General features: G+C 47.1%; 1 protein-coding gene across 8 annotated transcripts in view; it reads right to left on the bottom strand.

The window, feature by feature from the left end:
• LOC147437587 (uncharacterized) overlaps nucleotides 1–10,579 on the bottom strand; it is an 88,464-nt gene extending 77,885 nt beyond the window's left edge. For 4 of the 8 annotated variants that reach the window (XR_015184895.1, XR_015184893.1, XM_086487112.1 and 1 more), the window contains exons 1-2: nucleotides 10,257–10,578; nucleotides 10,123–10,171 (exon numbers count right to left, since the gene is read on the bottom strand). Coding sequence is in view for 5 of the 8 variants with exons in the window: in XM_086487112.1 (XP_086343238.1) it covers nucleotides 10,123–10,171; nucleotides 10,257–10,478 (271 nt within the window). In the remaining 3 variants the exon portion in view is untranslated. Of the gene's footprint in view, nucleotides 1–10,122; nucleotides 10,172–10,256 lie in introns of all 8 variants that reach the window. The other 4 variants (XR_015184894.1, XM_086487109.1, XM_086487110.1 and 1 more) reach the window with 2 other exon arrangements.
• Between the last annotated feature and the right edge of the window lie 837 nt (nucleotides 10,580–11,416).

Here is an 11,416-nt window from a genome sequence, read left to right on the forward strand (position 1 = left end):
CTGACGCGGTAAGGGCTGAAAACCAAAAACGCTGATGGCTGTGGCAGCATTAGTAAAAACGTTGGTCAATTCTGGGACTGTGGCGGTGATGCAAGCTGAAAACGCTAGGGCACTGCGGGAGATGCTGAGGATATGCAAAAACGCCAGGCTTAGTGGGAAACCCAAAATGCTAGGGCTAGGTATCTGTGGCGCTGAAGCCAATCTAGAAAACGCCAAGGGTGGAAAGTGTCTGGCAATGAAGGGGGATCTGAAAACGCTAGGCTTGGGGATGGAGGTCGCCAAGGCTCGCGGGTGCTGAGGGTACTGCGGGTTCTTGCTGAGAAGATTCCTGTTGAGCATGTGCTCCTCCTGTCTCTTCTGCCATTGAGTACTAACTTGGGTTTGCTTATAAATTAACTTAGGAAAATTGCCCTACCTACTTTTGTTGGGAAGTCACTTAAAAATAATAAGTGAAAAATACCAAAAATAGGGAAAATAGGCTAAATGCACTGGAAAATTCGGATTCTAATGGGAATTATGATGATCATGCTGTGTGCAACCAGAGGATATGCATCTATGCTAAGTGACTGGGCATGCACGGTCTACGAATAAACTCACAAAAGTGCCAGATCACTTCTAAATCTAGACTGACTTGACTGACTGAACCCTGATCATGCTGTAGCTTGTCCACGGACACACAGGGTTGGATGTGTCACGTGACATCCCCTCCTTTTCAAACTGAGGTACTGATACCGAACTGTATGGCGTCGAGAGAGATCGCCAATAGCATTCGGAATCCTGGAAGGGACTCTTCGCCGGCCCACTCCGATGTGTGGGTCGTGCGGTACTTGAACTTCATAAAGGTCTGCAACGCTTGCTTCTTTCGGCCGCGTCGAAAGTGACACAAAGTCTTTTGTGGCTCCTTCCTTGCTTCAACTTCGTCTAGAGACCTGCTTCTTTCTTCTTCAAGAATCTCCATGGCTGAAAATTCCTGAAACCACTTCCAACACAAAACCATGAACATACCCATTCCATGTAAAGTGAAGGAAAAAGATCTTGTCTTCGCTAAAGACTGTGTATGCAATGTAGATGAACATAGAGACGAAGTGACAACCCGTTCATCAAACACATGCAAACAATGAGATCGAATCTTTCGCTTATGATCTATAGCAATCAACTGTGGCAATTCACAACGGAAATGCCCATGCTTGGTGCTCACACTTTCATGTGCTCGTTCGAAAACTGTGTCATGCCAAGGAAGAGACATGGAATGTGACTTCCTTACATACAGACTTTTCACCTTTTCATGAACAATCCGCATACATTCGTGCTCGTCCATGAGAGAAACGTGCTCAACGTACAATACGTCATGCCTAGGAAAAGGGATCACATAAAGATGCTGACTAAAATACAGGAAACGATCACAAATGAAACACTCGAACAATGCATGCGTATCAATCATGCGAACACATAATACTTCCTGTGAAGGTTCTTTGGACCTAGGCTTGAGAGCCAAGATCAATCCTTCCTGAGGGATCGAATCGTCTTGTGGGGGTTCTTGGGACCTTGACTCGAAAGCCAAGATCGGTTCTTCGTGATTGATCGAATCTACAACAAGGTTAGCTTCGCTAGAAAAAGCATCCACTAACACATCATCCTTGTGAACAATCACATCATCTTCATGCAACTCATCATGCTTGTGAGAAATCACATCTTGATCATGCAAATCATCATGCTTGTGAGAAATCACATCTTGATCATGCAAATCATCATGCTCGTGAGAAATCACATCTTGATCATGCAAATTATCATGCTTGTCATTGGCATGCAAATCATTGACATCCAAATCATCATGCTTATCATTGTCATTCAAATCATCATCCAAGTCATTGTCAATCAAATCATCATCATGCTTCACACAATCATGCAAATCCTGTGTGTCATGCTATGGAGAAGAAGAGACTGAGAGAGTCTCCTTTTCCTGATCTTGTTGAATCTGTGCCTGCATTTGAGAAAAGAGTCGCAACATCTCTTGCATTCTTGCTTTGGTCTCGCGGTCATATTCTGCTTGTCTTGCTTTGTTCTCGCGATGTATGGCTGCCACTCTTTCTATGTATTGACTCTCTATGGCAGCCATCTTTTCTTCGTGTTCACGCTCTATTTCTACTTTTCAGTCTAACTTCTTGTCCATACACAACTGCGGCAACTCCTTCATAGGAGTTAGTGCAATCCTTGACCTAGATGGGGAAGGGGCAGGGTCGGAAAAACCTCTTGGTGGGGAAAATTCTTCTTCGCCTCTCTCATGCTCATCACCTCCAAGCGAAGTATCCATTCCGCTTCGAGTGATGATCATTCTGAAGTCGTGGGTTCTTGTGGATTCTTGTGGTCTTGAGTTCTTAAGTTCACAAGGAACTTGGGTTCTTGAGGATCTTGGGTTCTTAAGTTCACGAGGAACTTGGGTTCTTGCGGGTCTTGGTTCTTGAGGTTCTTGAGGTTTTCTTTCGCTTACAAACCGCGTTTGAGAAGGATCTTCTCTTCACCCGAGTTCTACTCTTTTCCGCGGGCGCACCCCTTGGCGGCCTTGCGCTCACACCAAGGTTTCTTTTTCCCACCTCACGTCGATTGGCCGGCCGCTAAGTGCACGGTCCGCTCTCAATGAGTGAAAAGAGACACAAGAGGAAGCTGGACAAGCCCTTCTTTCTTGGGATTCCTATCACTCTTCAAGAAAACACGATTGGGAATCGTCACGCCCAAGCGAACTTGGGTTCATGCGACCGCAACAAGCAAAAAAATTCTTGTGATTCTTGTGGTTCTTTCCTTGAGTGATACAGAACACTACCAAAGCTCTGATACCAATGTTAGGTGCAGCGGAATGATTGTTTGCGCTTTGCTCAAGATGAGTGCTCCGAACTGTGCTCAAGGGTTCCTTTTAGTTCTTATGGAAGGGAGAGCCTTCCGTTCTTAATGAGAAAGTGCTATGATCACGAACAAAGTGAATGGACACTGTGCGTGCAAGTGTATGAGACTGAGAGAAAGAGAGAAGAGAGATACGACACCAAAGACGTTGTAAAACCCTCCTCCGAAGGCCCCACTCTCGTCGGCGAGAGTGGTCTACTAATGATTGCACAAAGTGGTACAATGCGTATGCAATGGACTGATGCAACTTGGGACTAAGCCGATGACGACGACGGTGATGACGACGACGACGACTTTAAAGCTGAAATCTGTGGTCTTCTATCTGCTGAAAATCTGCTAATCTTTGGGCTGTTTCGGTGGCTGAAAATGACTGTTTTGGCTGTGTTTTCGAGGGCTGAATTTAGGGATCCTCTACAACCAACTAGGGCTGAATCTGCTGCTGTCCAATAGGGCTGAAATCGCTGACCATCTGACGCGGTAAGGGCTGAAAACCAAAAACGCTGATGGCTGTGGTAGCGTTAGTAAAAACGCTGGTCAATTTTGGGACTGTGGCGGTGATGCAAGCTGAAAACGCTAGGGCACTGCGGGAGATACTGAGGATATGCAAAAACGCCAGGCTTAATGGGAAACCCAAAATGCTAGGGCTAGGTATCTATGGCGATGAAGCCAATCTGGAAAACACCAGGGGTGGAAAGTGTCTGGCAATGAAGGAGGATCTGAAAGCGCTAGGCTTGGGGATGGAGGTCCAAGGCTCGCGGGTGCTGAGGGTACTGCGGGTTCTTGCTAACTTGGGTTTGCTTATATATTAACTTAGCAAAATTGCCCTACCTACTTTTGTTGGGAAGTCACTTATAAATAATAAGTGAAAAATACCAAAAATAGGGAAAATAGGCTAAATGCACTAGAAAATTCCCCTAACTGATTCTAATGGATTCTAATGGGAATTATGATGATCATGCTGTGTGCAACCAGAGGATATGCATCTATGCTAAGTGACTGGGCATGCACGGTCTACGAATAGACTCACAAAAGTGCCAGATCACTGCTAAATCTAGACTGACTGGACTGACTGAACCCTGATCATGTTGTAGCTTGTCCACGGACACATAGGGTTGGATGTGTCACGTGACATACCGAGAAGGCAGTGTCTATCTCAAACAGCCGTGCTTGTTGAAAGGCAGAAAAGTTGTGGGTACCAAGTCCGCTTGGCACTTTTGTTGGGGCTTAACTAATAGGAAATATATACATTGAGTGGCATAGACCACGTTGCTGCGTTGATCGATGCCGAGGAACCTATCTGTTCCGGATATTATACCTGATGCTGCAGTGACGATGCAGCTCTCCTCTTGAGGGTGAGAACCAAGTCGCGTTGATTCCCACTGCTTCTTGGAAGCTGATTTGACTGACTTCGTGCTGGTTCCTTCCTGGATGGCGACGAAGGTCCACTTCGCATTTAGCTGAGATGTGCTCGCTTCGTGTTCCATGGAGAGTAAGGTACTCTGCCGAATTGGATCCTTAGGCTTGATTGCCGAGGGGCATCCTTGAGCTCCTAAAGATTTGGCCTTTGGATTTTCCTTCGTGAAGCACTTACTGAGTGCTCGAGTAGACCTGGAAGTCTTGATATGAGCTTACCTGCTCGTTGAAGTAAGGTACGTTACAGAAGGGTATCTTTTAGGCTTATTGAGCACCGGTCCGTCCCTTGACCAAAAAGATGAAGCCTATCTGATTCCTTCTTAAGTTCCTTGGCATACAAACCAAGGTTTTCCTGAGATTGCCGAAGAGTCAATCCCATTGATACCTTGAAGCTTTGGCATACTTCAGGACTCGATTGAACCTGAATGTTCTGATGTCAGTCTTGCAAACTTGAGGGCAAGACTTGAGGTAGGTAACTCGTAGAGAAGAAGATTGGCCGATCCGCTTCTATTCCTCGCTATCTGCTTGAAGCTTGTCGCTTGCGTTGAGCCTGAATGCTCATATATATCTGTTTTGATCTGGAAGAACTTTGACTTGTTCTTAACAAACCTGCCTTCGTTGGCCGACGAAAACAAACCTGAAAATCACGCATCTTGGGTCTTATTGTTTTCCCTTGCTTAGATCCGCTGTGATCAGGATGAAGGGTTGATAATGCAGTTGAAAGAAGGAGGGTTGATGATGGGACTCATCCTCTTGAGCCCGATGTGGTCGCACCACATACCTTTTCTTGTGTGCCCGTGAGGCTCCATCTTGAGCCGAATGTCCGAATGTGGGGCTTGACTGCATGTGTACCTGTAGGGGCTCCCGTCTGAGCTGAATGTAGGTGTACTCTTCGTGGTACCTGGATGGCTCCTTGTAAGCCGGATATAGGCGTATTCGTTGTCTTTACCTTGGAGGGGCACCTGTCTGAGCCCGGATGTAGGTGGATCTGCTTGTTGGGTCTATGTCACCGCTAAGTGGACATAGCCTTGATTGTCGGTCTTCTGCTGAAGATGTGCCCACTCTGCTTGGGCTGATGTTGGCTTAGGAATATGAGCAGTGCTATCTCGGAGACCGCCACTGCGGGAGGCATCACTCAACCTCCGGCCTTCTTGTGAGGGGGCCTTCCTCATGTGGCTCTTGCGTTGAGCCGTCTTTGTAGGGGGCTATCCCCGAATCTGTGTGCTAAGTAAAGAGATGCATGGCCCGCCCGCTCGCATGCCTCCAGCTTCACTGTGGTGCTCGGTCCGCCACTTCTGGGTCATCCGGCTTCGAAGAAGAAGTGCGCGGTCCACCCAAATCGAGTTGGGTCCCCGGCATAGATGGAAGGGGCTCGGTCCACCGCTTATGGGTCCCCAACTTCGCTGTATAGAAAGGGGCACGGTCTACCCGAGTCGAAATCGGGTCCCCGGCTTTGCTGATGCTAATTGGCCCTTACATAGCCTGAAGGTCTGCAGGCACATCGTCCTACTTGTGAAGATCCTGTCTCTTTAAAATGTTGAGGCTCTAGTGTACCTGATGTTCGGCAGGCACTCGGTCCTGCTTTTGAAGTTCGCTTCGCTGCTTTAGGCTCTAGATGTAGCCTGATAGTCTGCAGGCACTCGGTCCTGCTTTTGATGGTCTGTTGGTTGGTTGCTGCTTGCGTCTCGATTGAGTTTGGGGGATTGTTGCCTTGCTTGGCTCACCCGCTGAAGATAGGGGCTAGGATCCGGTCATCTTGCCTTCACCTGCCGATTGAATTCTCCTCAAGAGGTACTCTCTTAACAAACTTGGACACTCCAAGTCCAGAATAAATCACCACAGCACCAAATAACCACTTCAAAACAATTCACAGATCACAATAGATTTGCACTGGCCCGGTGGAGTTCCGTGCCTAGAGATATTGGCCCCAAAGACTGGCGCCCCTTTCGGTATTTCTTTATGTATTAAATCAATGCCAAAGTACAAGAGAGCGGTTAGGGTTTCACTCTTAGACTCTGCGTCCAGATGCTCTGCAGAGTGAGCCCTAAACCGCTTATTTAAAGATTACAAGGGATGCCCAAAAGCAAAGCCCCAAAAGCTTTCAAAACAAAAGCAAAAATTCTCTCTCTCTCTTAGAAAGTTAAAAAAATAAAGCAAATCAATTCTCTCTCCTTGTCCATGAATAGAGAAAAGCAGCCCAATTTGCGTCACTTGCTGGCCTTTTTTTCCGCCGTGAATCCCGCCGCAATTTCTGGAATCCGTACTGCTTGCCACGTGGCATTTCAGCCGCCTGTTTTAGGGTTTTCAGCCATATTAGGGTTTCAGCCAGCAGTTAGGCTTAGGGTTTCCAGAAATTAGGGTTTCTGACAGAAATTAGGGTTTGCAGGAATTAGGGTTTCTGCTCTCGGTAGCCACGTCATCACTTTGTGACACTCTCGACCTCATGCTGATTTAGCGCAGCCTTTCCCTGTCGGCTTGTCTTTGCCGATGCTGAGGAGGGCCTTCCTTGGCACCTACCTCGCTGCTGCTGATGCTGCTGAATGGAGGGGGCTGTCTAGCCTGACCTCGAGAGAGTCCCACTGGACTACATGCTGGAGTGACATCTCGTTGTCCCCGCACAGTGAAGAAGCCTTGGCTCTACTCCTTTGCTCTGACTGCGTCGAAGCAGGCCTTGGTCATCTTAGGATAAACGCTGGCTGGCCGCTGGCTGCTGAATGTTGTCTTACGTCAAGTCACCGCGTCTCTGAACTGCGCCCAACACAATCCAGGAGATACTTAGAAGGATGAGCGACCCCGTCCCATCCCGGGTGCTTTATAGCTCGCGGCTTTGTTGTGTCCTTTGATGATTGATACATTTTGTGGTAGCATCCTTGTACCTGTTCCTACTTCCTCTGAAGTGGTCTCTTTCCAGGCATCCGGATCCCGAAGCCATGAGGGTGGAGAATTCCCAACACGCCCTACATCCACGGCGCTATTGTTATACTTTCCCATGGGGGGTTGCCTCTTCAATGCTGGTGAGCTTCACTTAGCTCCACCATTATGACAACCAAGGTTCCCGGGCCTAGGCCGCTGAATTGCTTAGCTTTTCTTTCCTACCTGTGAGTTCTTGAGCTGGAGATTCCGTCCAAGCTTGTTTGCTATTCGGGTTCGAAGCCCTTGTAGACAACCTGCACTTGCCGTCGATATTCGTGTCAAGGATCACACTCCCTGTACATTCTTCACTCCTTGTACCCTTTAAGCTCGATGATGCTAGGTTTGCATGTTCTAAACGAGGGACAGCCTGTCACGCTGCCCGTGACCCTGCCACAGGGGTCTATGTGCATATGCTTGCATTTTGAAGATGAGCCACTGCCACTGTGACTCTGAGCCTGTGCCACCAGGCTCGAAGTGCCAATGCTAAAGTCACCTCGCCGTCCTTGTTGACAACAGAGGCTGTATCTGAATGAGTCGGTCCCTTACCTTGGGCCGCTCTGCCAAGCCATACCAATACCAGGTTGAAGCTCAATGGATGATAGTCACGTTTGACTCCGGGTCCGCTTACCTCTTCACAAGGTGCTGGTCAACTCCTAACGAGCCTGACTGATGAGAAATTTCATTTCTAAGGGCCGATTCCAACTGGAGGCCGATTGAAGGTGATTGCTAAAGGGGACACTTAGCATTGTGCCCCCGCGGTTGCCCGATGACTTGCCGCTGCTTTGATTCTTGATGGATGCTTGATGAGCATGGAGGGACTCTTCATCTAGAGCCCTCACCGAAGAAAATTTGGAGCCGACGTATCCTAACGACTCGAAGTACCCCTGTTGGGCATGTCTTCTGTGTATACCTTGAGCCATGGTTGGGCATCTGTTACCGGGCTTCCCACAATCCATTGGAGTCGCGTTACTTTGCAACCCCGGTCACATTCCTCGTGACCCAGTGCGTTTGCATCGCTGGCTTGTACCTTCTGTGATCATCTTGGCAGTAGATATTGCGTACTATGCTTTTGATGTCCCGCCGTTGAAGATCGCGGTTTTAGCTCTGATACCAAGTGTTACAGGGCTGCCCGGAACACTCAAGATGAACACCTTCACCTAGAGGCCAAGGGCCCGCAACTTGGAGATCGCGTGCTGGGTGGCTCGCGTCCACTGACTTGAGTCTCTTTGGCGACTCATTGATGGGCTCGTCTAGAAAACGGCCCGAGATCACGTCTAGCTTGACGCGCGCGGGAACCTTCGTGGCACTGCGCGGACATGAAGTTGAGTTGAGTGCGGAAGCGTCTTTAGGATCAATGTTGAGCGAGCGAGGCTATTCGGGCCTTGAGCACATATCTAAGAGGTCCCCTTGGAACTCTCTCAGGACACTTTGAGTTAACTTGGAAAATTGCCAAAAAGTCTCCAGACCGCCTCGGGTCGAGGTGGGCCGAACCTGCCAGCAGCCCGTCGGTTGAGAACGAGGAGCGCCACGGGCGCGCGTTCATGAATGTGCATGGTTGAACTCGAAGAGGAAGCCGAGGTCTCCGCGTGGAGTACCTAAACGTCCAAAACGGACAAGCCGTCCACGTGTAGCGCCGAGCCGATGCTCGCCGGTGTGAACCAACTAGGAATCTGCCGACAACCATCGGCTGCGAATGAGTAGCGCCTTAGGCGCGCGTTCGTGAATGTACATGGCTGATCCCGAAGAGGAAGTCAAGACCTCCGCGGAGAGTACTTGAACGTCCAAAACGAACAACCTATCCGCGTGTAGCGCCTTGCTGACGCTCGCCGATGAGACCCGCCGACTATGAGCCAACGGCCCCGAAATTGGGTCATGGAGTCTCCGTGCGTGGCGGACTCCCCCGATTACCTCCACGTGATGAAGTGGAGAGGGACACTCCGTTACCGGGCACTCTCAAACCCCCGCACGCGTCTGTAGTACCTAGAACGGTGAGGTGAGGAGAAAATCAAGGTCAAGACTATGTCCCATCGTCCGTCGTCCCCATACCGGGTCCATCACGTGCCCCGCGGCACCGAGCCGTGGTTTGCCAAGATCGGGTGATCACCTTCCACCGTCACCCCGGAGACCCCCGAATCAACCGGAGTCCAACACCTACCCAATACTAATTTTTTCCAAATCACTACCGTAAGCGTGCTACGAGTATCTGCTTCACATGTCAGTTTGCCTATGCTGATCTCAAATAGAGTGAGCACAGCACACCTAAAGCATGTGTCCATCCAATGACCAAAATGTTAAGTGTTTTCATAATGTGATTACCAACGGTTGTTTTCAAGGGCAAAAACTCTTTCACAAGGGGGAAGTAATGTCACAAGGACTAAGACTCAGGCAGGTAAAAGTTGGGAGCGGGAGCTGAACACTTCTCTATGCCTATCACTTACTCTTGGAGCTTTGGCAAGGCCATGGCCATTGGACAAAACACGAGCCGCCTTCAGACGCCTTGTGCAGCCGAAAAAAGAAAGTACATCATATAGTGGCATAGGCATAAACAAACCATCTGGATTTATGGAAGAATTTTACTAGCTTGAGGTTTGCTAGATTCACAGCAATAATTTCAGCTAATGACCCAGCTTTAATTATCTCCTTGTGACGCGAATCTAAGCCACCACTTCACACATAGTGGCATGGTCTTGAGGCTTTATATCGTCTAATCCACTAGAAGGAAAAATGAGGATAGACTTGCAATCCCTTTCCAATTACGTAACAAGATAGGCACATCGCACAGATACTCTCGATAATGCAAGCATTACTGAGCAAAATGACGGAATTGTCAAAAATGAGTGGAAAACCTCCACCTCCATTACTCATGTGCAATGAAGAGATGGGTAGAAAAAATGTACTCACCACCAGCTAGTGTGTAAACCAAGGAGAGATTGCGCACATCAGCCACATCCTGCAAGAGAAAGATGTTATCGAAAGCAGTATTAAGAGGAAGAAATCACTTAGAAAAAGATAACATTGTTGTGTTAATAGGCAACCTCAAAGCTCGCCCCACAGATGAGCTTGACCCAGCCTCCGCTCAAAAGAGAGTCATAGGGAGAGGTCGTATCAATGCAGCGGACTGCACTGCGAAACTCTGCTTGATACGAAGAAGACGATAGACAGGCATAAAAGGCTGAGCTGGTCCTGACCAAAGGCTGCATAGGCGTCATTTTAATGGGCAATGTGACCAAGGAATTGGTTGCTTGCCACCCCGCCATAGTTGCTAGTTCAGCGTTCACCTTCTCTATTTTTGGCTTGCTAGTATCCTATGGTTGAAGGTCGTTCAAGTGAGAGAAAGCAATCTTGTCCTTTCCAAATGCTAGCTTCCAAAGGTGCATTCATTTTTGTTTTCTAAAAGAAACCTTGGTGTTGTGATGTGTTGGGTTAGGGAGATTTTCATTGTTCTCAGTGCATGATAAAGACTTACTTTAAATGTTTATTTCACTTTCATTTCATATCCTGACATGCTTTGACTTTTTTTGCATTCTATTGTTTTAGAATGTTAAAGTGAAACTTCATTTGCATAATTCTAGTAAATTCTATGGATATACACACACACATATATTTATGAGTTTTTTTTAATTTCACATTTCATTTCACAACCTCGGATGGATTGACTTTACTTACATTCTATAACTTAATTATAGTCAATATTCAGGAAAATCTCTTTTATTAAGCGGTCGTCGATTGAGTTTTCTTCCCACAAAGAAGCAAACCGGAAATACTATCATAAATTTAAAATTTGCAAGATTTTTTAACTATTTTCTCACATATTTCACCAGTTTTTCTTCCCTTTATCATGGTTTGCAACCAGGTAGTCTCCATTTTCAACCGGCTCAAGGCTAAGCTGAGACAATCCTTTCTAACTCAACCTAATGATTTTATCATGTTCTAATTATTTTAGAAAGCCATCCTGATTCTTTCACTTGTTTTGGTATGTAGAAAAAGGCTTGTATTTATATGAGTGTGATCCATGATGCGAAGTATTGATTCGATAATGTTTTTTTAATACTTTATTCTGTAAAGAGCCCTTTCAAAGTTTCATTAAAAGACTTCACGAAGACTCATTTCATTAAATTGTTTTACTATTTTCTATGCTTATTATATCTATCTTTTTTACGAAGGTATTAGAATATACTTATGTTTTAGTTTTTCA

Source organism: Adiantum capillus-veneris, chromosome 17 (genome assembly GCF_014529385.1).
Source record: "Adiantum capillus-veneris isolate H3 chromosome 17, ASM1452938v2, whole genome shotgun sequence".
Taxonomy (NCBI): domain Eukaryota; kingdom Viridiplantae; phylum Streptophyta; class Polypodiopsida; order Polypodiales; family Pteridaceae; genus Adiantum; species Adiantum capillus-veneris.